The sequence below is a fragment of the Mauremys mutica genome, chromosome 11, assembly GCF_020497125.1.
Source record: "Mauremys mutica isolate MM-2020 ecotype Southern chromosome 11, ASM2049712v1, whole genome shotgun sequence".
NCBI classification, from domain to species: domain Eukaryota; kingdom Metazoa; phylum Chordata; order Testudines; family Geoemydidae; genus Mauremys; species Mauremys mutica.
The window spans coordinates 14,934,137-14,959,645 of record NC_059082.1 but is presented as its reverse complement, the minus strand read 5'-3'; the positions used below and the strand labels follow the sequence as shown (position 1 = coordinate 14,959,645).

Here is a 25,509-nt window from a genome sequence, read left to right as displayed (position 1 = left end):
GCATCTAAGCTGGAGACAAGTAACTGCCTGTAGATCTTTAGATAATCAAATGCAATCATCCTGAAACATCTCCTCTTCAAAAGACTACTAAGAAAAAATAATGCATGCACTGGCAAATGCCTATACATGCCTGAGGTGGCTGCAGGACATAGGATGGAGAATGAAAAGTCAAGAATGTTGCATTCATCATGTGTGGGAAATACTATACCCTGATAAAAAAGGGTGAAGAATGAATTGCAAAGAGGGTGAACAAGAATGGAACATGTGGGGATACTGTGTTCCTCCTGAATATTCACACATACATTTAAAAATGATGTACAATGTTTTATATGCATTCATGCATTGCAGTAGGGGGTATCTGGGATACCCAGTATGATGGTGTTGACTTTGAAACAGACACTACCCATAATAAGGCATGGTCTGGAAGGTACAGTCATAAATCCAGATCCTGCAACACTTGCAATTACCGTTAACTTTATTACTGTGAGTAATCTCATGGAAATCAGTTGGGCTTCTCTGGGCAGTACAGTCAACTGTTTGCAGGATCAAGGCCCTATATTTTCAACAGGCCTTGATCTGGGATATTCTCCCACTCATGCACTGAGTCAGGATCTGTTCTGGCATCACTATGGGATTCATTATGGGATAGTCTTCTGTGTTTTGGGATACACTCCAGGATCTTATTAGCTACAATTATTAATTCATTATTACTATTATTGCAATTTCACCCGAAATGGTTCAAAAATAATCTGAAACCTTTTGAAAACCAATACATATACAATTATAGCTCTTTAATATGAAATAAAAATAAATATAAACATTAATTAATATCACTGGCTAGGTGATTTTTACATCAGCACTGGGTTCGTGTTCACTCCTCTGTTCTGGAATTTGCCCTGTGGACATTGCTCTGGGATTCCTTGTTTTCCTTTTTCTGACACTTTAAAATAGGTGTTTTATAAATATATTTAAGAAAAAGAAATACAAGCCAGTTCAGGCCCTCAACTTGCGACCGCGGCAGGACTCGAACCTGCAATCTTCTGATCCGAAGTCAGACGCCTTATCCATTAGGCCACGCGGCCACCCTGTGCTAGAATTCTAAAGACAGCCATAGGAAGCTGAGAAAGCGGCCTGGCTGCTGCCGATGGTTCCATCCACCCCGAGGCCGGGGGGAAGCGAGTCGGAAACCCGGAAGAGCGCCCAGCGGTGTGGGCTGGTCCTCCCGGGCACCGCCCCCTGCCCGGCCAGGATCATCTGATCTCGGTAGCAGCCTCGAGACCCCCCCTCGCAACGCGGCCAACGGTAACTATTCCGCCCGGCCGGGCCGAGCAGCCCCCAGCGCGTGAGGGGCCGGGGGGAGCCACCCCGGAGGCTGAGAACTAGGGGGGTCCGGGGGAGGGGAGAGACCCATAGGGGGCGTGGGGATGAGAGGGGGAGGCTGAGACCCATAGGGAGGGTGAGGGGAATGGGGGGGTGAGGCTGAGACCCATGGGGGGTGAGGGGAATGGGGGGGTGAGGCTGAGACCCATGGGGGGTGAGGGGAATGGGGGGTGTGTGAGGCTGAGACCCATGAGGGGTGAGGCTGAGACCCATGGGGGGTGAGGGGAATGGGGGGGGTGAGGCTGAGACCCATGGGGGGTGAGGGGAATGGGGGGGGGAGGCTGAGACCCATGGGGGGTGAGGGGAATGGGGGGGGGAAGGCTGAGACCCATGGGGGGTGAGGGGAATGGGGGGGTGAGGCTGAGACCCGGGGGGGGGGTGAGGCTGAGACCCATAGGGGGTGAGGGGAATGGGGGGGGGTGAGGCTGAGACCCATAGGGAGCCTGGGTGTGAGGGGAGAGACCCTTTGTAGAAGGGGAGGCTGAGACACGTAAGGGGGGGGGGAACTGAGGGTTTGAAGAGAAACTGAGCCCCGTTGTGGGGCTGGGAGAGGAGATTGGCAGAGAGACCCCTGGATGGTAGGGAAAAGCCAAAGGGGAGGAGCTGTGTGATGGGACACATGGGCTTTCATTGACCCATGGAGTGAGCGACTGGAATGGGATGAGCCGAGGAGTTGCAGTATCACAATGTTAGAGCCTTGTGTACGCTGGAGGGTTTTTTCTTAAACTGTCCCATGCTGGTTCTGCTCCAGTGATGCCAGTGGTGGTTGCAAGTGCTCAGGTTCTTTGGGGGGAGGAGAGGGAAGCCCCAAATGAATTATGCTAAATTTCAGTCCTCCTGTTGCTCTTCTCTTTGCAGACCTGTCCCACCAAAAAGGGCTGACTCTTGCCCGTTCTCCATGTTACTAAAGTTGGCTGAAGATGACACATTTACTCTGGAGGAAGTCGATAGCACGTCTGTTTCCATCGCCGAGAGCCAGGCATGGGAGATGTGCCTCAGGTTCTTCAACCAGTCGCCCAGTGCAAGAGGAGGTCATGCAAGATTCTGGCACCAGCCAACGGCGCATGAACCCTCTGAACATCCAGATGCTGTCCAAGGTTCTTCACGAGCAGATTTTCCGGGGTGCTCAAGTGCAGTACTCAGATGCTGACATCCAGAGGAGCGTGGAACATCTGCAGAAGCATGACCTGTGGGGCAAAGAGACATCCACGCTCCCTGATGTGGAGCTGCAGCTGCCCCGCATGTACGGCAACGATCTTGATGAGCACTTCCGGATTCTGGCGCAGAAGCAGAGTCTTCCTTACTTGGAGGCTGCTAATCAGCTGCTCCACTGCGAGGTACCCCCCATGCCCTCAGAGTGGGATTGGGAAGTTGGTTGGACACAGTATGGACCCAATGGCGAGAGGAAGACTGTAGACTTCCCTGAAGAACGAGCCTTGGTGTTTGATGTTGAAGTGTGCATGGCAGAAGGCCATTGCCCAACACTGGCAGTGGCTGTTTCACCAAGTGCCTGGTAAGATGTGATAACTGTAATATACAAGAAAAGCCACAACACTAACTGTAACCACAGTGGAGATGGATGGAGGAGCTGCAGAGCTGAGCTTCTCCATTGTGCTAAATACTTGGTTTGATAGCGAGTAAGTGGTCCCATGGAGCTATAGCTAGTGGACATAGACCAATTCTAAAGCCTACATGTGAAATTCCAGTTTGATTTGGTTAGTGAATTCAGCGCTGGTTTCACAGCCTCGGCGCATGAACAGGTCAGACTTGGGCAGCAGCAGTGCAAACTTCCCTGCTGCTTCCTGCCAGTGTAGCTCAGCCCTGCTTGAAAAGTCAAATTCTGGGGGAGGAATCTGGCCTCCTGGCTCATCCCTCCTTAGTCCTTCTTCTAAGACTAGCAGAGGGGAATCAGTCTTCACAATCTTAAGTAATCTAAAATATAACATGCTTCCTTTCCAGGTACTCCTGGTGCAGTAAGCGGCTGCTAGAAGAACGCTATACCTGGTCCAGCCAACTGACTCTGGCTGACTTTATTCCACTAGAAACTGCTCTGAACTCAAGCTGTCTCGCCAAACAGGACTGGACAGAGAGATTGGTGGTGGGTCACAATGTCGCCTTTGATCGAGCACACATTAAAGAGCAGTACTTGATCCAAGTAAGTACTTCCCTAATTTTATGTCCATTTCATCCACCTGCTTGCTCCTTGGCTTCTGTGCATGGCTTTGAGGAAAGCCACTTAGGACCTGATTTTCAAAATTTAGTGTATACAATAAATTAGTTAAATGTATAATTTATTTTACAAAGTTAATTTGCTAGGGCAGTTACTGCTAGTTACACATTTAACCAGCCACTTGTATGTACACTCACCTGATCTGCGTGTGCAGTTGTAATTATGCACAAATTACACGTGTTTTTGTAAGTATAATTGCACTCACCTAATTTTGAAGGTCAGGTCTTGTGCCTTAGTTAACTATAAGATAGGAATAACATCACTTCCACACCTCCTGGGAGGGATTGTGAGCTTTGTTCCATTAAGGGTTGTGAATTGCTTTGAGATTCTCAACTGTTAAGTGCTACAGAGGCAGCAGTCTGCCTCTTGGTGCTTTTCAGTTTCCTTTCCCTGTGAACCAAAGTATAGAGACATTGTATTTAGCATCAGGAAAGACATGAAGGCCAGAGCTGGCAGATGACATGGACTTCAGTAGTCCAAGGTATGTGACAAAAATAGTTTGTAAGTAGTGGAAGGAGTAAGACATTTTGGTAGTATCTTGGTTTACTGCCATAGTACGGGCCTGGATTCTTTCATTTCTAACACCAGGAGCCTTTAGGACACAGAAGAAACAAGCATTTCCCTTACTGCCAGAGTTGTATAAAGGCTTGGATCTGTGTGACTGATTTCAGGGCAGGCTGTCCTATCTGGGTGTCCGATTCTGTCAGTTCAGCACTAAGAAGAGCAAGATGTTGAGTGTTAAAGTCAAGTCCCAGTAGATTGCCTGTGTGCATAGAACACTAGCAGCTCCCACACCAGACTGCCTCCCCACCAGCCCCCTAGCTCCAGTCTTGAGGTGCCTGAGTGCGTGAATTGTGAAAAGGGCAGTGGCTCCTTGACTGCCTGTTCTCTAACCCAGCGGGGCTCAAACTGTGGGTCAGCCAAGCTGAAGCCAAAGCCTGAGCCCCGTTGCCTGGGGCCAAAGTCCAAGCCCCAGTACCCAGGGCTGAAGCCTGAGCCTCACCATCTGGGGCCAAAGCTGAAGCCCAAAGGCTTCAACCCTGGGTGACGGGGCTCCGGTTACAGCCGCCCCCCTGCCTGGGGCTGAAGCCTTTGGGCTTTGGTTTTGGCCCCCCGCCCAGGGTGGTGGGATTTGGGCTTCGGTCCCCCCCTCCTAGGGTTGTGTAGTAATTTTTGTTGTCAGAAGTGGGTCACAGTGCAATGACGTTTGAGGACCCCTAACCTGCTGTGCATTTCAGGGCTCCCGAATGCGTTTCCTGGACACCATGAGCATGCACATGGCCATCTCAGGGCTGACGGGATTTCAGCGCAGCCTCTGGATGGCTGCTAAGCACGGCAAGAGGAAAGGACTGCAGCAGGTCAAGCAGCACATGAAGAAAACGCGCAGTAAAACTGAAGGGCCTGCAGTGAGTAGGAGAATCACTGAGGAAATTTGTGCATTGCTAACTAGTGCTATAGATCCCAACTGCTTGTTTTCCTTCACTTTGTTTCCTTAGCATTTAAAAGCCTCCCCCTCCACAGGGGACCTAGCTCTGACCTCCCCCAAGGAACGGTTTAATGGACTGCTCCATTGCCTTGTTTGAAGGAGAAGAGTCTGTAATAAATGTTTCGTATTGTGCTGTTATTGGCCATCTCTGTACACTCCAGCTGGGGTCTGAAAACTGAGCAAGGCTCTTTCTACCTCTTATGTCATCACATGTAATCAAGGGACTGCAGTCAGAACTGTGCTGGTGACCTAGTGCATAAGGCCCAGTGGAGCCATCTTGCGCCCCTGTAGCTTTAAAGGAGCTACAGGTCTAACAGGAGTAGGAAGTGGTCAGTGACAATAAAGCCAGTGGCTCTGACTTGCAAACACAGGAGGAGCAAGTCTGTGGAATAAGAGGGCCATTTTACCTTGACAAAAACAGGCCTGCCCCACTCATATCTGTTCAGAATACTGCTGCAAAGGTTATTGTCCACTCCTGTTATTGTGACCATATCATCCCTCCATGGCTCCCCCTTCTCTATTGCATCAAACATTTCACTTTCAAGGCCCTTCACGACTTATCCCTACCCTACCTCTCTTCTCTCATTCGTTATCGAGATATCAACTCCGGCCTCCAGTGCCCGCTTGCTAAATTTTCAAACAAGCACCTTTGTGTCTTCTCCCATGCTGGCCCTTATTGCTTGGAAGGAGCTACCTGTAAACCTTTGCAAAGCTACCTCATTATTCGCCTTCAAATCCCGTTCCAAAACTCTCCTCTGCCATGATGCCTACAAAACCCTTAGATTATACTTAGACGATCTGTTGTTCTGAGTTTGCATGGTGCTTAGCACAGTGAGATCCTGGTACATGACTAGGGTTCCTAGACACTATGGTAATACAAATAATTGTTATATAGTCTGTTTTCTTATCATAACTGTACTTTAGCTATACTTTAATATATTAATTTAAAAATAGTACAACAAACTGCCTCTGCATGTCAGTCAGCTGCCAGTTCTTTCCCTGCCCTGAGGTGGCCTGCTGGCTTGTCTCTTTGCAGATTGGCTCGTGGGACTGGGTGAACATCAGCAGCATTAACAACCTTGCAGATGTGCACGACCTGTACGTTGGGGGTGAGCCGCTGGAGAAAGAGGCCCGTGAGCTGTTTGTCAAGGGGAGCATGAGTGACATCAGACACAACTTCCAGGTAAGGGTGAGCAGCTTCTGGGAGAGGCCAGGGGAGGAGGAGCCAGGCCAGGGGGATTTCTTAATTATAAAAACAAAGAACTCTCAGCAGGAATAATGTTTTCTAGCAGCATGTTTTCTATTTCCTTGTTGTGGCTTTTAGAGACATACAAAGCATCCCCAGCTATGGGCAATGAAAGATGGAGCACTTTGTGCTACCGTTAGTAGTCTCCATGGGCAGCATCTCCATACTAATGATCAGGGCAGTTACAATTGGGTCCCTTTTCTTGCAAAGTTGGTGCACGTCCCGGTCGCCCAGCACATTGCCGATGTGGCCACTGGTTGACTAAGGTTTGCATGCCTCTGACCCAGACTTCTGAGATTTCTTTCCCAGGGAGGGGAAGTTTGTGAGGATGAGGTAGAAAACTGTGTTGTGGAGGTCTTTAGAATAACTGGCTGACAGTCACAGTGACACTAGGTTATTGCGCCCCTTCATTGCACTATGCGCCGTACACACAGTCTAATCTTCCTACTTTTTGCCTGTTTCTGCCCCAAGGAACTGATGAAGTATTGTGCCCTTGATGTCCAAGCCACTCATGAAGTGTTCCAGAAGCAGCTGCCACTCTTCATGGAGAGGTGAGAAGGAGTTTGACCTTAGCCGATACAAAAATTAACTGTTGCACGGAGCCACGAAAATCTGGCTACAGATACAGGGAATTTGGCGCAGTTGCTGCAGTCTTATCCAGCCATGCTGAGGACCTGAGTTTGATCCTCTTGGAGATGGGACGGGGGGTGTAAACTCATTTCCAGGTTGGCGATCAGCATCCAAGCTCTTTATGTTGAGGAAGGTTGCAATGGCAGACTGGTGCCAGAACTCTGGGGTTGCACAGAGCCCCATTGCATGGGGACCCTGATCCCTCTCTTCTGGCTAGAAGGAATAAGTATCAGAATTTCACACTCAGCTAAGGTGGACAGCTCTTAATGAGAGGGATCCTGTAATGACACTCTCATGGGTGGGACTGAGGGATCTTGTTGGTGAAATGGACTTCCTTCTGCCTGCCCTACATACAGATTCATATTAGGGCCTTTGGTAATTGCCGGTGCAGGAGGGCAAAAGCCATAGACAGTTCCCGGCAGTAGTGTGAGGTTGAGAAACTCCTAAGTGGAAATGGAGCTGAAGTTACAGATTTTGTATCTTTATTTGTAGAATAGCCTAGTGCTTACAGGCCAAATGCCTTCTGGGTTGTGCTTAATACCATATGTATTTGTGCTGTAGATGCCCCCATCCTGTGACCTTTGCAGGGATGCTGGAGATGGGTGTTTCTTACCTGCCTGTCAATCAGAACTGGGAGAGGTACTTGGATGAGACTCAGGGCACCTATGAGGAGCTGCAGAAAGAGATGAAGAAATCCCTGATGAACCTGGCCAATGATGCCTGTCAGCTGCTTTATGAGGAGAGGTACCAGCTGGGTCATGAGCATCATGGCAGGGGGAAATGCAGAGGAGGAAGGGGCTTAGATTCTGGCACTTAGTGCAGGAAGAGAAAGCATTTTTCATTTAAAAACAGCAAAGGATTGTACTTAGCAATGATATGACAATAGTATGGCTAGATGGCTGAGAAGATTGTTGATGAGACCTGAAGCCATTCATCTTTAGATCACCAAATCTGTCCCCATATTCATGAGGGCTGACCCTCAATCCAATCCCTAGCAGACCAATGTTCACAGCTCAGAAACTCTTTAGAATTGGCACCAGCTGGTTAGCAGCCTCTGTAGAGGCTGAAGATTCAATGGAGACTGAATTTCTGACTGTTCAGGTCTGGGCGAGGCATGTTGACAAAGGGTACTATGCAGGAATCTGGCATTGCTGCGGTCCACTGCTTTTATTCTGTTCATAACCCTCAAGTTAATGCTTGACAGGGAAAATAGTCAAAAATTAGGTCTGTGTGTGTCCCTCCTTCTTGTCCCTGGTACAGTAAACTAGAACCAGGTATCAGAATTCAGGACGTCGGCAGGGTCTAGATCAGGCAGAATGTAGAAACGCAAAGCCGAAACAAGCTATGTGTAATGTTGTTCTGCCATGCAGGTATAAGGATGATCCCTGGCTATGGGACCTGGAGTGGGACCTACAGGAATTTAAGCAGAAGAAGAAACAACCAGTAAGGAAGAAAAATGAAGATGTAAACAGCAAGCCAGCCAAAGTGGTGGCAAACCCGTCTGCCCTAGAGTGGCAGGAAGGTAGTGCTCTTGGTGGGGGTGCATGGTGGGGAGGTGAGGGTGGAAAACAGGCTTAATACCAACTATCTCTAAGTTCTAGTAACGTTGCAGGAAAGATATGCAGCACAGAGTCTAAGCGGTGGGAAATCTGAACCAATGGGAAAGGCCAGCTGTCAGGTAGAGGCATAGTCAGTGTAACTTTCTAGACAAAGAGGAACAGAAACAACTGAGCAAACATTGGATCACGTGTAAGAGCAGCGCATGTCGGAAAGGGCACTGTTTCACATCATGCCGCATTGCCAAGTGGGTGCAGAGAGAACATCCCTCGCTGAGGTTACGTTTATTACAAAATCAGATCCCGGTCCCCCCAGTGAAGAGGAAGAGCTGAGAGTCCCTGAGAGCTGGGTCTTGCTTGAGCGTCTGAAGGAGACTATCAGTTTGCTACCAAAGAGAACCCAGCACCTGCCAGGCCACCCTGGGTGAGTCATTCAAAGGGGGTTTTCATAACTCACCACTTAATGGTGACTTTGGTTTGCAGATGGAAACATTTCCAGTTGCTATTACTAATCTGTGGAAGTGTTATCTGAGCTTCTTTTCCTGCCCATGGGGTATTCCAGCTGTTTGGTGCCTTTCTAAATGCCTTTGCTGATGGGCATTAAATAGCCAACAGGTGGTAGAAGGATAGGTGAAGTGGAGAGCCTGGACACTGAGTGGATGAAGTATGTACCTTTTGCTTCAGAGGCTGGGGTTACACTCTGGCTGCTGTGAGATTAGTGAGTCCCAGTTCAGCTCTCAGTAGACAGGAGATCATCTCTGGAAGCCACCACTAAGAACTGGGCACATTTAAGTATTCTGCTCAAACTGGCTTGTGCTGAGCCAATGTTGAAATTAAATTGCCTCCCACTTCTAGAGAAGATGGACCCTCCCGCATGTTGGAAGCACCACAGCTACCCCACTGTCCTGCTATCTGAGGTTGAAGGTATACTCAACATATACATTGTTCTATGCCCAAAGAAGATCTGAAACTGCCTTTCAGGGCTGGCAGTTCTTGAGAATGGGTTCCTGAGCTGGAGCATGTGCTCTTCCCAGAAGAGGAAAAGAAATCCCCATACTCCCAAGATTTCTCGTACTCCACTGCAATACTTTGTCCCAAAGAGAGAGAGAAAATATTCAAGCTTCTCCAGAAAGATAGCTTTTTATAAGAGGAGATGGCAAAATCATTCCCCTGTCCCTTAGAAATGCAGCACTTGGAAAGCATGTGCTTGAACACATTAAGTAGGAGGCAGCCACTTAATGTTTCCTTTTGATAGGTGAGTTCCATTCAGATGATCTCGCATTTGCTGATGGTCCCATTGATCATTCACTGGATATTAGATCAACTAAGTGAGCCCAAAGGATGTGCTGTCCTCATCGTTGGGGAAGCCCTGTCCTAGGCTAAAAGAGATGAAATAGGATGGACCACCTCAAAACATTAATAGTGAAGGGAATTTCTCATGTTGCCTTGTTAATCAATATGAAAGGAAGTAGATGGGGAGGAAAACTTTGAACTGCTCTTGAAGCCTTTTCCCCACTCTAATTGTTACTGTCTTGGGTCTCTAGATGGTACCGTAAACTCTGCCCGCGCCTGAATGATCCAGATTGGGTGCCAGGTCCCAGTCTCATCAGCCTTCAGATGAGAGTGACACCAAAGCTAATGAGACTAACCTGGGATGGTTTCCCAGTGCATTACTCTGAGAAGCATGGCTGGGGCTACTTGGTGCCAGGGAGGAAGGACAATTTGCCAAAGGATATCTCAGAGGCAGAAGAGCCATCCTGCCCACACAGGTAGGATAGTGAGAGAGATGGGATGGGCTATCTAAGGAGATGTCAGCAGTAAATTACTGTAGTCACTAAGTTGGAGGAGCATCCCATGTTGCTAAGACTTCTGATCTCTAGTGGTTATTTGCTGAACAGTTTTGGGGAGGGAGGTTCTGGGAAGAAGGTCAGCAAATTAATCCAGAGCTCCAAAGTCTCAAACTGCTTGGCAATCAAATTAGGCAGTAACCTGAGGGCATTAAAGATGCATCTGTTCCTCCCTGAACAGAAGCCTGTGCTTTTCTCCCTTCCTATCAGAAAAAAACCTCTCTGGCTAAGCAGTGTTTGGCAGGGAATTTTGGCCTCTCCTTTTGAAGATAAATTCCACTTCAGATGCTCGATATGAAACCTGTCTCCACTCCCAAAGACACAGGTTCCTGAGTACCACTCATCTCTCCTTTGCCTTCTCCCTCTAGGGTTATTGAGCACCTGTACAAGGAGCATTGTAAGGAGAGAGGGAAGGAGCAGCCGGGCTCACTGAACACCTGCCTTGAAGAGGAGCTCATGTTAACAGACAACAGCACTATCTGGCAAAAGGTAAAGCTGGGTTTGCTGGCACTGAGGGACTGTGGGAGTAGAGGCTCAGAAAACTTGTCCGAGGCACCTGTTCCCCCTGGAAAAGCGTGATGGACAAAGTCCACCTGCTTGAATGAGAAGAGAGGGCCTGACTGCCTTTGGCTCCTGCCCTGCAAATGACCTGGCACCTTCAAACAAACCAACTATCCACCTGGGTTCCTTGATCATTTTTCCTGTGGCTGGCTGTCTCCATTAGCCTTGACTGATTCACACAGGGGTTGCTTTCCATGGTCATTTCCCTGAAAGGAATCTTGATATTTTCTTTTTTTGTTCTAATATATGAAGAGAACATTAAAAAATACTGAGTTCAGGTCAACTCCACTGAACCGACATCTGACCTCTTCACTCTCACAGTCCCTCTGGTTTGAGCTACTAAAAGTCTGGCCAGGTGGCCACCCTACTCAGAGATTTGTTAATGCCAAATCTTAGCAGCCTGTGACTTGGAGCAACTGAGAAGTCACTTCAGAGAGGGTTGAGGGAAAGAAGGGGGTGTCTGAAGTAGTGAGAAGCAAGAGAATTTCTTGTAGCCCAGAACAGAGAATCCCATTTTGAAGCCCAGAAGCCCTCTTCTCACAGACATTCACTAAGTCTCCATCCTGTTCCGCACTGCTACTTTCTTGCTGGTTAAACACCTGTTGTGCTGATATCCAATTAAAGTGATGTAAGAAAGGGGACTGGCAGGCTTGGATGGGAATGGGGTACAGAGCCTCTTTCGTCTATGCTGCTGATTCAAATCCAGCGCCGTCTTAAGTGACTGAGTTATTGTCCTCTGATGGCTCTTCAGCAGCCTGTGTGTAAAGAACTGGCCTCTTTGCTGAGAGTCTTGGCAGAGAGGCCAGAGACTAATAGCTATGGAGCCTGAATTCCCCATTTGCCCCAGGGTTGTCTCTCCAGTTATTACTGCACATTATTGCCCTGTTGCTTCCTAGTCTGTACCTGTTTCAAGGATAAACAGATGCCTAAAGTCGTCTTAGATATCAAGCCAACACCTTTCGCCAACACACAACTCACTTTAAAAATGAGAAAGCTGGAGAGCTGTGGGCCCAACAACGTGCTGGAGGACAGCAGCCTCACACTATGAGAGGTTCCTGGAAGAGCTGTCCAGGAAGCCCCTGATGGAACTGGGAAGCCAAAGCACATACCAAGAAGCTCTCTGATCCTTCTGTCCCCTTTGTTCCCAGGTGGAGGAGCTGAGCCGGTTGGAGGTGGATACTGATGTGGAAGCTGAAACAGGCAGAACAGCTAAAGGGCCCAGGCAGGTAAATGGAACATCCTACCGGGAGTGTGTCAGCTACTGGGATTCATTGCACAGGTGCTGCTCCAAGCAGAACAAGAGGACCTAGGATCCTGCATGGCTGACGAGGAGCGACTCCCTCCATAGCAGGGTCCCTTTAGGATGCTGCTCTCAGAAGCCCAATAGATGTCTCCATTGTAGTGTGTGAGGAGTCAGGCTTTCATTACCAGGTGCTTGTGTAGTTTAGGTGGCTCTTCATTAACTAGGTGCTTCCCCCACCCCTGAGGATTTTCCTTCTTCTGGCTCTAAGTTTAGCAAGTGTCTCATGCTGGATGGTTTCAGGGAGAAACTGCTTACTGGGAGCTGGAGTGTGCTGAGAGCCAGCCTACATATCACCATGGCAATGGCCCTTACAATGATATCAACATTCCTGGCTGCTGGTTCTTCAGGCTGCCCCATAAGGTGAGTGTGGAGTCTCTAGGATGTTACTTATTTGCTGCCGAGCCTTCTCTGGAGTGCCTGGCATGGTGTTTGCGACCCATGGCAGGCTCCAAAGGGGGAGTGAGTGACACATCTGGAAATCATTCCCCCGGCACTGACCCAATTAAGCTCTTGCTGTCCTCATGCTAAATCCTGGGGTGAGCTGAACAGCTCCCCACTGAAATGCACATGGGCACCGAGTGCTTTAACTGTGGGACTGTTCCCTTACCCATCCCCCTAAAGCCCTTTACTGGCCTAACTGGACCAAGTCCCAGCTCCTCACTTTCTCCTTCAAGGCTTTGCACAGTCTCATGTTCTTCATCCTCTCTGCTCTCATCCTCCCACTCAGGGTTAGAATCATAGAATATCAGGGTTGGAAGGGACCTCAGGAGGTCATCTAGTCCAGACCCCTGCTCAAAGCAGGACCAATCCCCAGACAGATTTTTACCCCACTTCCCTAAATGGCCCCTTCAAGGATTGAACTCTCAACCCTGGGTTTAAGCAGGCCAATACTCAAACCACTGAGCTATCCCTCCCCCTGTACCTTCAGCTGGATTAGCCTCCCAGTTCCTGTCTGCTGAATGCACTTGCACTCCTTCAGCCCGCACTTCTTTGATGTAGCCACCTGCCCTGGTCAGCAGCTTGGGACAGGGCTGGTGCGAAGGATGTGGAATGGGGCAGGGAAGTGACCAGGGTTTCACTTCTATTTCATAATAACGACTGCCCAATGTACTGAGCCAAGCCAACCTCCTTTCCTTTGCTGTTAAAGGACGGGAATGACAACAACGTTGGAAGCCCTTTTGCCAAGGATTTCTTGCCCAAGATGGAGGATGGCACCCTACAGGCTGGCATTGGGGGCACTGATGGGACAAGGGCCCTTGAAATTAACAAAATGAGCTCGTTCTGGAGGAATGCTCACAAGCGAATTAGGTGAGATAGTCAGACACTAATTCCTCTCCTCCCCCAATTAAACTGCAAAGTTCCCCACCCAGGGGGGATCTGCTGCTGAGTGACTGATAACGGGACTGGCACAGGAACTGTAGTGTAGTGCACCTCTGTATGTTGAGGCACTGAGGAGCATTAGAGCTGATAAGGGAAGGAGCCCTGAAGGCCTCCAAAGAGGCTGATCCAGGGCAGAAAGTTTGCACACCTAAGGAAAAAAGGGATTAGGCAAAGAGCCAAAATGAAACTCTAATGGGTAAGTGCAGGAAGGGAGCTCAAACAGTGAGCAAGCAGAGTGGGTCAAGCATCCTAGCGCTGTGGACCTGGGGCTGGAGGGGCAAGTGTCTTCAGCTCCCAAGGAAGGCAATGGCAGTTCAACGGGCGCTCCTAGGGGGAAGGGTCGGGGGAGTGTCAAGGCCCAGCTAGATCTAATGTGGACAATCTCTCCACTAGGATTCCTAGGGACAGGGGTGGGGGGGATTAGATATTAGTGCTGCAGAAGGAGCTTTCTGTAGATCTGTAATAGTCTGAGAGTACGTGTGCCCCCACTTTTAGCACTTCCAGGAGTCAGACAGGTAAATGCACACGTTGGGGGTCTGGTAGATTTGCTACTAACTCCTCTTAGCAGAGTACAGTAACTTCTAAATTGTAACACGCCTCTTGACCACTGCTGGTGTTTGGACAGGGAGCTCCTCCCATGTTAAATATCACTGTCTGTTTCCTGGCAGCTTGCTGTGTGGGGTTGGATCTGCCTGACCACAGTACAGGGGGCTAATCTGAACTGCTGTACTGGAGATGCAGGGTCTGAGGGATGAAGCCCTATCTCTTGTCACAGCCTCAGTGTCCCATCCTGAGAATGAATGGGGTTTCCCCATGGTCTGGGTTAAACTGAAACTTTCATCCCTCAGTTTAAAGCGTTATTTCCATGTAGCATTCGGTTAGAGGTGGGAAAATGGCAAATGTCTGCGTGGCTCCTGATCACTCTGCCCAGTGGTGGCACCTTTTGACTCCTCCATCGTGAGCAGCAGCCACTGTTAATGGGAACAGGTACGAACTGGGCTGTAGGTGTGTGCACAGCACACACCTACAGCAAGAGGACAGACGTCTCCCACAAACTAATCTTTTGGCAGTCATAAGTGCCAGAAACCTACTTAACTGATCATTAAAACTGCCTTGCCCTCGGCACATGCTGGCATGGCCGGGGCTAGGAGCACAGTGGAGACAGCATGCTCAGCTTTGGTGCGTAGGCCTTGGGCAGCTGAAGGAAAGAACCTGAGAAAAGGGGATGCAAACTTGGGGGTTCCCCAAATAGAATCGAAGATCCAGGGTGAGACTTTCCCTCTAAGCATTTACCTGCCTCAGCTGCTGCTGTTCATGGCCTTTCTCTTCCCAGTCTGTCTCACCGGGGCCCTGGCCTCATGTGTTCTTGTTTCACCAGCTCCCAGGTGGTGGTGTGGCTGAAGAAAGGGGAGCTGCCTCGGTCAGTAACTAGGTATGTGAGGAAATGCCATACAGGTCAGTGGCCCCTGTTCAGTTAAATCTGACCTTTGACTATTGGACCTTTCTTTCTCTGAGACTATGGGAACCTGAATCCTTAAAGGGGTCACAACTGGGGGAATAGTCTCTTTCCTAGTTCCCCTACTTCCTCCCATCAGTCGCAACTCTCTGGCCTGTGTTGACTGTGGAACTAGCTCAGCAATCAGACTCCAAGCTGGGATCATAAAAGGACTTTAGAAACTCAGTCCCATGTGATGGATCTTTCTCGGCTACAGCCTCTGGGAAGTCCCTTTCAGCTACTGGGTTCTCAGTGTGGGAAAAGCCAGAGCCAGGCCGCCTTCATCCCTACTGCTCTCCAGTGGGCAGGCAGTGACACTCTGCTTCTATTCCAGACATCCAGACTATGATGAGGAGAGTAATTATGGAGCCATCCTGCCACAGGTGATAACAGCAGGGACCATCACTCGTCGGGCTGTGGAACCCACCTGGCTGACTGCAAGCAACGCCCGGGTACAGAACTATCTTTTAGTGCTCTGGAGAGGGATTATTTGTGGAGCACAGTAGTGTGGGATTTCTCCTGGCATACAGGGCAGGAGATCTCAAGCTAGTGACAACTGTCCTGGATTAGAAATCAGATTTGGGGGAGCAGGGGTATGTCTTGGGTTGGGTGTGAACTTTGTAGATCTCGGAGGCTGGTTCTATAATCCTTTGCCCGCTTGTCTCGCTGACATAAGTTGGCCTAGTAACCTAGGGCTGATGAGATCCAGAAGCCCAAGGACTGAGAGCAAAACCCCAATCAAAAGGGAGTTAGAATCAGTGGAGACCTTCTGGACTCCATCTGGGATGCAGAGGCCTTCGCAAAGGAAGGGGGGTAAGAGTGGAGCAAGGCAGTAGTTGGTCTCCTTGCCTGTATTCCCCTTGTCAGGAGTGTCTCTGGCTGGCATTTCTGCACTGGAAGAGCTGTGTGCTGTTAATACCACATGTTATGATCTTCCAGGAAAGCAGGATGTCGAGGCCAGGCAGCCACTGGAGAAAAGTTGTGGTTAGCCTGGCAGTGGTGTGGGGGAGGGAGGTGTAGGAGGACATGCTCAAAGTGGTATCAATCTGTGTTCACAGGCTGACCGGGTGGGCAGCGAGCTTAAAGCCATGGTCCAGGTCCCTCCGGGCTACTACCTGGTTGGAGCAGATGTGGATTCCCAGGAGCTCTGGATAGCTGCTGTCCTCGGGGAGGCTCATTTTGCAGGCATGCATGGTGAGAGGTTCAGCTGAGGCAGCACTGCCCTGCAGTCATGTGACGTGGATTGCCGTTAGGGTGCTGGGCCAGGATCTAGCATTGCCATGGTGATGCTGTGAGGTCTGACTCAGACCCATTTCCAGTCTGCATTAACCTCCCCTCTCCTGCCCCCCAGGCTGTACTGCATTTGGCTGGATGACTCTGCAGGGGAAGAAGAGCAACGCCACAGACCTGCACAGCAAGACGGCCTCTACGGTGGGGATCAGTCGGGAGCATGCCAAAGTCTTCAACTACGGGCGCATCTATGGGGCAGGCCAGCCCTTCGCAGAGCGCCTGCTTATGCAGTTTAACCACCGGCTGACGCAGCAGCAGGCAGCTGAGAAGGCTCGGCAGATGTATGCAGTCACCAAGGGGATCCGGCGGTGAGTGCTGCCTTGTGGTTTAACTTAGCAAAGCTTTGACGTAGAAAGCTGTGGGGAATGTGATCTGCCTGTGACATTGTTGTGTCCACTGTTGAAGGAGTTGGCCAGAAACTTGCCACACTGTTAGCTCAGTCTGTCTCCAGCTGGGTCATTCCTCCTGGGATTTGGACCAGAAGGGTCCTTTGGTAGGTTGACTGCCCCTGTGGAGCTGCCTGAAAGGAAGCTGTCTCTCTCTCTGACATAGACAAATCCTTCCTAATGAGATGAAGGTAGAGCACATTGCAGGCTTCTGGGCTCTCTTACTGTCCTGGCCTAAGTGTCCTGAATCTGGAGCTTATGCTTCTTGACAGTCAAGAGTTAATTAATTTGAAGCTTCTGAGCAGGCTTGCTCAGTTCCATAACCATGAACCTTGTTCCTGAAACTCCAGGAGATCTAAGTCTAAGATGCCATTTATCCCTACTGGTTCCTCTTTTCTAGGTATCACCTTTCTGAGGAAGGGGAGTGGCTAGTGAGGGAGCTGGGCTTACCAGTAGAGAGGGCAGAGGACGGTTCTGTGTCTTGGCAGGACGTGCGAAGGATACGGAGAGAAACCACGAAGAGGTGAGGGAGCAAAGCTTGAGAAGAGCCTCTGTTTGTGGGAAATGGGATATGCAAACCCTCCGATGCGCCCTGTGCCAGTAACACGGGGAACGGAGAGCTGGTATACACAGGAGTCCTATGTCCAGAAAGGGGATGCTGGTGAAAGAGGCAAGTCAACAGCTCTCTTAATCAAATGAAATTGGAGGCCAAGGGCAATTTTAGCTTTTGTGCAAGGAAAGAGGCAGCCATGAAATAGTCAGGCTTTGTTCAGATTTCCCCACCAGCCTCTGCCAATGCGCTTTACACCTAATCTGCAACATTCCCTGCTATTGTAATCCTGGGCTTTCCTCCTCCCGTCTGTCCCCACAACTCTGCAATGCACCTCAATCCTGACCTGCAGCATCCCTGCTTTTCCAGCTCTGAACCTGCATGTAGCTCTGCTGACACACTTCTTCTGCAGAATCCCCTGCTCCGTTAGTTGGGGGCTTCCCTGCCTGCCAGTCTGCTGATGTGCCATAAACCTAAATCTGCAGAAGCGAAAAGCTAGTGCAGCTGAGCCCCTTATTATCGATAGCGAAGCTCATGAAAGCTCTGACCCCAGTGCCTCTGCAGAGACTGTTTTGTGGCAGGTTCCTGGGGGAAGATATAGTGACCCTTCTATTCCCCGCACTGCAGGTCGCCCAGGGGAAAGTGGGATGTGGTATGCCAGCGTGTGTGGGCTGGAGGGACTGAGTCCGAAATGTTCAACAAGCTGGAAAGCATTGCTATGTCTGCCTCACCAAGAACCCCCGTGCTGGGCTGCTGCATCAGCAGAGCCCTGGAGCCAGCTGCTGTCAAGGGCGAGGTAAGAGCAAACCCTAGCCTGACACACAGCTCTGACTGTGGCTTTCGGGGTTTGTCGGTTGAATGAGATGACCTTGGCGCTCCCAGCTAGCAACACTCCATGTTGCCATGCTGGGAACTGTAGTCTGAACAGGCGGAGTTTGTATTAGTTAAGTGACTGCATCCTGCTCTATTTTGTGCAAAGTAGGAGTGGCCATGGGACTGCTGGCTGCCAATACTGCCCTGGATTGGGAACAGTTTGGATCATCCTGTGGAACCACAAGTTTATTGGTGCTCCACCCATATAAGTTTTGGTGCAGCTGTAGTTCTCAGTAATGCTGCCCTGTGACAAACAGTGATGCACAGCAGCTTTGCTTGCAGGTTGTGCTACAGCAAAGACAACAGTTAACTTTGAGGCTAAACCCCCTCTGTAGTCAGCAAATGCTCTAGAATCAATTGTCAGAAGCTGTGTTACAGACTGAATCAAAGCTAGGTTCTTGCAGTGCCTGTCATACCCCAGGTGTCTCTGCAGCTATGGGGTAGACAATGGTGTCTAACCTGCCCTCACTTGCACCTTTGACATCAAGGAAGTCACACAGGTGTGTGGGCAAAATTGGGCCCTGGCAATTTAGGGCCTCTGTAGTCAAATGCAACAGCAGCAGTTCAGAGCCTGCAATATTGCAGCCACTTCCCTTGTGGGAAGGAATCTGGTCAAGACAATGGGATTAGCCCCAGTGCTTTCTAGAATTTGCCACAGGCATTTTCATTTCCCCCCAGAACAGCCCGTAACGGGGGTAGGTTTAAGTCCCATGTGAAGGGTGGCATCTTCAGAGGTGCAACGAGCACCCAGTACTGCTCTGCTCTGATGAGCCCCAGTCCTGGTGAAACAATTAAACCCCACGGCCTTGTGACTTAGAGGTGGGAGTAGTACCTGCTGAACCCACTGACACCATAGAGGCCAGTGAGAATGTGCCATATCCTCAGGAATAAGAGATAACATAGCAGGAGTTCAGCATACTCACCAGCACGTAGACAGTTGCAGTAACTAGTTGTAAATAGCTCCTTCAGGGGTGAGACTCTTTGCTTCTGCTAGCTTTAAAGGGTCAACTCCCCCGAAAAGCATGCTGGGAACATGATCCTATAAAAGAGCAATTGTATAGTGAAGGTTGGGGTTAGCATCTAGGAAATAAAAAGAAGTTGTATCCTATCATTCTATCACGATGCCCTTCAGTAATTGTTCTCTCCAGTGGGTGTGTTTGGGGTTTTTGTTTGTTTGGTTTGGTTTGTTTTTGGATAGGATTTTGTATCCTCAAACACTGCCCCAGCAACACAGCCCTTTTAGGCTTGTTACCACCAACTTTTCCTTGGTAGAGCGTGACCCTACGGGAACAGACTTCCCCAGGGAATGTGCTGCTATGTGAATCAGTTCTGGAACCCTTCTAGCTTCTGGTTTGTGTTTCCTCCAGTTTGTAACCAGCAGAGTGAATTGGGTGGTGCAGAGCTCCGCTGTAGATTACTTGCACCTAATGCTGGTATCCATGAAATGGCTCTTTGAAGAATTCAACATTGATGGGCGCTTTTGCATCAGCATTCACGATGAGGTGCGCTACCTGGTCCAGGGTGAAGATCGCTACCGGGCAGCGCTAGCCCTGCAGATCACTAACCTCCTAACACGGTAAAGGTTCTAAAAAACCCAGCCACATTCCAACCATGCTGCTTCATAGGGGCAAAACTGCAGGTCATGTGCTTCCTGATGAGACAAAATAGGCTGAAACTGTTGGTATGGTAGGAAATTTTAAAAAAGAGTCCATCACTTCAGTTATGTTTTGTCCTTAGTGAATGTGGAGTTGGCCAAAAGAGTCAAGTTAGCAGCACCAGAGACTGAGTTCCTTTTTATTCACCACCCAGGCTAACACAGGCAATTACAGATCAAGCTTCCCGCTTCCTGTGGTCCTCACTCCTGATCTAAACAGGGATCTGCAGAGCGAGAGGGACTGTCAGGCTCTGTAGCAGTCAGTCTTTAACCACTCTAACAGGCAAATTGGGGTACTGGGTTTTTGATGTAAATACCTCCCCACCCCACCCAATTTCACACAGGCCGAACAGCCACTAGGGTGGGAATTGGACTAGAACCTAATTGCTTTTAAAATTCCAAATCTTGAAGGCTTACGTGTGTCAAGAATCTTCCTTTATATACCAGAATGCACAGCAGTTAAATGTCATGGTTCTCCTAGCAGGGGCAGGAATGGATGTCAGTACCTTCAATGCTCCCATGACTCCTTCCTGGCCCCTGAGTCCTTCCACGAGTAGCTTTCCATTGTGTGGCTGCATTGTGGTCAGAGCAGTGAGGCAGCTTGAGTGAGTCAAACCCACATGGTTTTTAATCTGTAGTTTAAAAATTAGTTTTGAGGTAATAACTTTACACGAGTCCCCTTATCTGTACAGCCCAGCAGGCCAAAGCAGAGCTGCTTGCTCTTGCATCTAGTTAAGTATGCCAGTAAACAGAGCATCTCTGTGCCCATGTGGATGCCTTGGTACCTGTGGTTTTGCACCGTCCATTGGTGGCAGTGGGCTTCACTTTGGGAAAATCTGACCCACACACTGTGGGAGAGGATTAACTGGAGTTAAGTGTCTGGGTTCTTCCTTTCTTAGAAGGGAAACTGAACATACCTTGACTCTCTTCCTCCCACCTCCTCTTCAGCAATACCAAGCCCTCATAAAGCACTTTACATCTTCAAAGTGCTGTGCAAATAGGATGCAAAATAATCTTTAACAACCGACTAACGTTCTTTGAAGCTATTATTGCTGCAGGCAGGACTAGACTTGATTAAAGCAGAAGTTCTCCCCCTTCTGTTAGAGGGTACCAAGCGTGTTGCTAACTGTGAAATCAGGGTCCTTGCTGCCTTTTAAAGCCTGATAGAACCAGCTCTACAAAAAGTGAGTGTGTCAGCACTGAAGGAAAGCTCCTGGCAAACAAGCTGTAATACCCAGCAATTGCCTTGTGGTGGGTGCTAGTAGAATAAGCCTGCCTCGATGAGTCTCCCACCTGCCAGGGCAATCTCAGAGGATAAAGGGTCCTGTCCTGTGTCTGTAAAGATCTTTTCCATGATCTCAAAGTGGTGGTGGTTATAGTGAAGAGCTGTGATAAAGCACTAATTGGCCCACTTGCAGGTCTGAGGGTAGCTCTTACCATAGAGCTAGAATCAACTGCCTACCATGAGAAAGGAAGGCTCTGTACTCACTTGTGCTCCACACCCTTCACATCCTCACCCTCATGTCCTGCCCTGGCACAAAGTGGCAGGACCTCCTGCCACCTCTGGAGGGTGAGGAACCCCGGTGGGCCAGCCTCTACTCCACCCTGGTCCAGAGGATATCAGTTGGTGGCTCCTTCACAGAGCTGTAAGCACGGGCATGTACTTGGCATGGTTCACGCCCATCCCGGACACTTGCCCCTTCTGCAGTGTGAGGGAGACTCTGGTGCATGTTTACCTAGAGCCCCTATTCCGGCTCCTCTTAGACATCCTGTTAAGTTTTTGGTTGCACTTTTCCCCTCGCCTTCTTATCAGTGCACTGCATGGCCCCACAAAGTCACGGGACTTCCTGGTCAACCTCCTCCTAGCCCTGGCTAAAATGGCTATCTATAAAACCAGGGAGAGGAGGTTGGCCGATGGGGTCTCCTGTGACTGGGGCCTATTTCTGATCCTCCATCCACTCACGCATCCGGGCAGAGTTCCTCTGGGCTGCGTTCGCTGGCTCCCTTGACGCCTTTGAGGAGCAGTGGGCACTGTCGGGGGTTCTCTGCTCGGTGTCCCCATCAGGTTCCCGTTGTTTGACCCTTTGACCTCACTCCTGGCCTGGTTATCTCATTAGTTGTACCCCAGAATAATTTGGCTTCCAGGTCCTGTGGATTCTCCCCTTAGGCTGGGGGGAGGTCCTTAAGCAGTGGGCAGGCTTCTGCCTGCCCACTTCCTGGATCCCAATAGGAGAGTCTTTCCCTTCTCATCCTAAGGATTAAATATTTACATGCAGTGGCTCTTATTCTTTCAGGTGTATGTTTGCCTATACACTAGGCCTACAGGATCTGCCTCAGTCAGTGGCTTTTTTCAGTGCTGTGGATATTGACCTGTGTTTAAGAAAGGAGGTGACCATGGATTGCCTAACTCCATCAAATCCAAGTGGGCTGGAGAGGAGATATGGCATCCCAGCTGGTAAGTATCATCTCACACAAACTAGGAGTGAGAAGCAGATTATAGCTTACTGAAGCATGAACAGCTAATCTCCATCTGTAAGTAGCAGCACTTGCTCTTAAATGCTCTGTCACAGAGCTGTGTTCAGCTAGGAGCTCTGTGATTGAGCATTGCTCTGTCACAGTCACCTGATAGGTACAAACTACTTACTATAAAAGACAGATTCCCATAAGGCAGTTTGCCTAGCTCTGTACAAAGACCATGCACCTGAAAGTGACCACATATTTGCTTGTACCAGCTGTTAGACAGTTCCTGTCTCAGCACCAAGGCCAGCCTGCATTTCCAATCCAATGGCACTATGTGAAACTCCCAGCTGAAGCCTGTTCTGGTGTAAATTCTGGGGCAAGTCCTAGAGATCTGCCACCTCCCTGCTGGGTGATGGGGTTGCAGTAACATTGTGCAAATTCCCCTAAGTTGCTGTCCCTTTGTCACCCCTACATGTACACATTGGAGCTGGAGTTTGATTCTAGGTTGCATAGACATACCAATGCTATCTCTGATCAAACTTACATGCTGAAACTAGAACTGTAGCCACAGCACCATAAGAGGCTGGCCAATCACGTACATACCTCAGGTCTCAGATGGATTTGTACTCAGTGTGACTAGCCCATCCTGCCACCTGCACCCTCATTTCTATTTTTAGTGCTCTAGCTTGTGAGCTAGTGTGGGGGTATGTACACTTGACCTGGAAATTACACCTTCAGCTCCAGTGTAAACACATTCTAAGTTTTACACTAGTGCTTTCGTCTTTCTTCCATTGACTGTTCTTAGCACAGCACAGCCTTGTTTAGAAAGCTGCAGATAATCCAAGCTGAAGTCATACTAGTACCCACCAATTCAGGATAAAGTGATAATTACTCATCACTTGACAAACATCTTTTAATTGATGAAAATAAGTAACTAAAGTAGCAGCTATTTAAATACCTCCTGAAATGTGAGACCGTTCTTTCAAGTAAAGAACTAACTGCCTAACTTTAGAAGCACAGATGAGTAGGCAGTTGGAAATGTGAATAGTTCAATGCATGGCTTTTAAATAAGCCACGCAATACCCCTTTAAACAACCTTTATTGGTAAAGCTTAAGCCAAAGTGCATTTTAGGAAAGGCACAACAAGTGAACACGTCCTAGTGGTAGGAACCTCTGACTTCTCTCCAGGAACATGGACCAAAGCAGCCAAGTGCATTACAGCTAAAGTCCACAGAAACAAGAGAACACTAGAGTCCAACCACAGGAATATTAATAATAATCTGCTCCGTTTTTAAACTATATCACCATAGTTGGCTTCTCTGTTCCTATCTTTACAGCCTATGACTGCAGTGATTTTGTATACACAGAGGGGGCGTTAAGGCCTTTAAAGCAACAAAACAGGGGTGGGGTGTCTATCACTTACGTTGTGGGCTTTCAGAAAGTGCCCAAGTGGAAGTAAATTAACAGCTTACAATTGTCTTTCAGGTGAAGCTCTGGATATATATCAGCTTATTGAAATAACCAAAGGCTCACTGGAGAAAAGAAAATAGAGCTGGAGACAACCAGACTGTAAGGCTCTCAAACAGCTAACTTATTGGCAGGGAATGCCAGTGCTTGGGGTCCTTGCAAGGGCAGGGCTCCTGGTAGCAAACCAGCCCACGTGACAGGTCTTGTCTTGCTCTAAGAAGAAGGGACTTGGCTGAGGGAGAGGACTCCACTGAAGCAGCACATTGTAATGGCAAAGGCAGCTCCCAGAACAGTGTCCGAACAGCCTACCCAAGGCTGAATTTTTAGCTGTAAAATACAAGGTCTTGCACAGACTGTGCATCACTGGGCCAGCATAGCTCAAGCAGCTGCGGGAGAGTTCATGAGTGCTTGTTATTTTCCACTGCCAGAACAATTTCGTTATAGGTACAGTTGTCCAGGGCATTGCTGCCAGTCTGCAACAGAAAAACTGTGCTGGGTGAGTGTTACTCTGACAAGAAGGCAGCAGCTCTATTTTTTTCGTCGTCTCTTCTTTTTGGGTTCCTGGCTCTCAGCCGGCTGTTCTGCTGCAACAGTCTAGGGGGGATATCAATAAAAGCATGAGTTATGCTACTGAAGAACAGGCTTCTATGGTTCTAACCTAATAACCATTTATCTACTTTAAGAAACCACTCACATAGAATGGGAACTATCTCTGTTCTTTCCACATCAGGGCCAGTGTTCCTCACACAGATACTGCCACTGGTAAAAGTCCCATTAATGCGTGCTTGTTTTATCTAGAAATCAGACTGAGTATAAGCCAGGGGTAGGCAACCTGCCGAAGGCAGCATGCGAGCTGATTTTCAGTGGCACTCACACTACCTGGGTCCTGGCCACTGGGCCGGGGGGCTCTGCATTTTAATTTAATTTTAAATGAAGCTTCTTAAACATTTTGAAAACCTTATTTACTTTACATACAATAATAGTTTAGTTATATATTATAGACTTATAGAAAGAGACCTTCTAAAAACGTTAAAATATTACCGGCCCACAAAATCTTAAATCTGAGTGAATAAATGAAGACTCGGCACACCACTTCTGAAAAGTTGCCAACCCCTGGTATAAGCCCTGAGGCAGGAGCCTCCTTATTTTGTTTGTAGTGTCTACTCCAAAAGGGCACTGACCACTGTTGTGTTACAGTAGATCCTTAAGGGAACAAACAGGTTAAGCCTCTAGGAACTAGGACATTCTAGCACTCACAAATGCATTAGTCAGAGGGGAACAGATCCTTTTCTTTTCCTGTGGAGCTTAAGGAAGGCCAATATGCTACTCTGCTTTCAGCACTGGAAATGAAGGAAAGGCCCCTTTACACTACAGGAATAGAAAGCAAGATAAGGCAGTGTTTCTCGAAGTTTTTGTTCTGCAGAGAACTTTATAAGAGTTATTTGATCCTAGACACACACTCCCCCATCTTAGGTACAAGCCTGTTGGGCCAATAGTAGTCTACAAAGTGCAGCATGAGTGCCACTGAGTTAAGAGAAATCTATAACCACTGCCAATCCTTGAGCCATGAAGCACTAAGAGTTTAAAGGCACAAGTCATACCATACAAACCTGATTTTTTCCCACCCATGCTAGAAAATCAATAGTTACGGGGAACACACAGCAGAATTAATATGTGGGCTTTTCTAAAGTACTGTATATAATGTCTGTTGTTTT

General features: G+C 48.7%; 2 protein-coding genes and 1 non-coding gene across 9 annotated transcripts in view; 1 reads left to right on the top strand and 2 right to left on the bottom strand.

Annotated features, from left to right (window-relative positions):
- Nucleotides 1-1,009: 1,009 nt before the first annotated feature.
- Nucleotides 1,010-1,082, bottom strand: TRNAR-UCG. Its single transcript has one exon. It is a non-coding gene; the product is annotated as a tRNA-Arg (tRNA).
- A 97-nt stretch (nt 1,083-1,179) lies between these two features.
- POLG (DNA polymerase gamma, catalytic subunit) lies at nt 1,180-24,561 on the top strand. Of its 6 annotated transcripts, none has more exons than XM_044979772.1 (23): nt 1,180-1,302; nt 2,239-2,893; nt 3,340-3,535; nt 4,849-5,016; nt 6,133-6,279; nt 6,814-6,893; nt 7,534-7,716; nt 8,343-8,494; nt 8,829-8,952; nt 10,073-10,297; nt 10,744-10,864; nt 12,085-12,162; nt 12,480-12,599; nt 13,387-13,547; nt 14,998-15,051; nt 15,449-15,566; nt 16,173-16,308; nt 16,466-16,712; nt 17,191-17,313; nt 17,968-18,136; nt 19,581-19,789; nt 22,162-22,322; nt 23,813-24,558. In XM_044979772.1, exons 2-23 carry the CDS (start codon nt 2,301-2,303, stop codon nt 23,875-23,877), a joined length of 3,630 nt encoding a protein of 1,209 aa, XP_044835707.1. In that variant the 5' UTR covers nt 1,180-1,302; nt 2,239-2,300; the 3' UTR covers nt 23,878-24,558. The 6 variants fall into 6 exon arrangements, 5 of the variants coding, with proteins under 5 accessions (XP_044835707.1, XP_044835706.1, XP_044835705.1 ...); XM_044979771.1 differs by lacking the exon at nt 1,180-1,302 and adding an exon at nt 1,820-1,958; XM_044979770.1 differs by lacking the exon at nt 1,180-1,302 and adding an exon at nt 1,882-2,081.
- FANCI (FA complementation group I) overlaps nt 24,217-25,509 on the bottom strand; it is a 36,005-nt gene continuing 34,712 nt past the window's right edge. For both annotated transcript variants that reach the window (XM_044979768.1, XM_044979769.1), the window contains exon 38: nt 24,217-24,388. In XM_044979768.1, the coding sequence (XP_044835703.1) occupies nt 24,323-24,388 (66 nt within the window). In that variant the 3' untranslated portion in view covers nt 24,217-24,322. The remainder of the gene's footprint in view (nt 24,389-25,509) is intronic.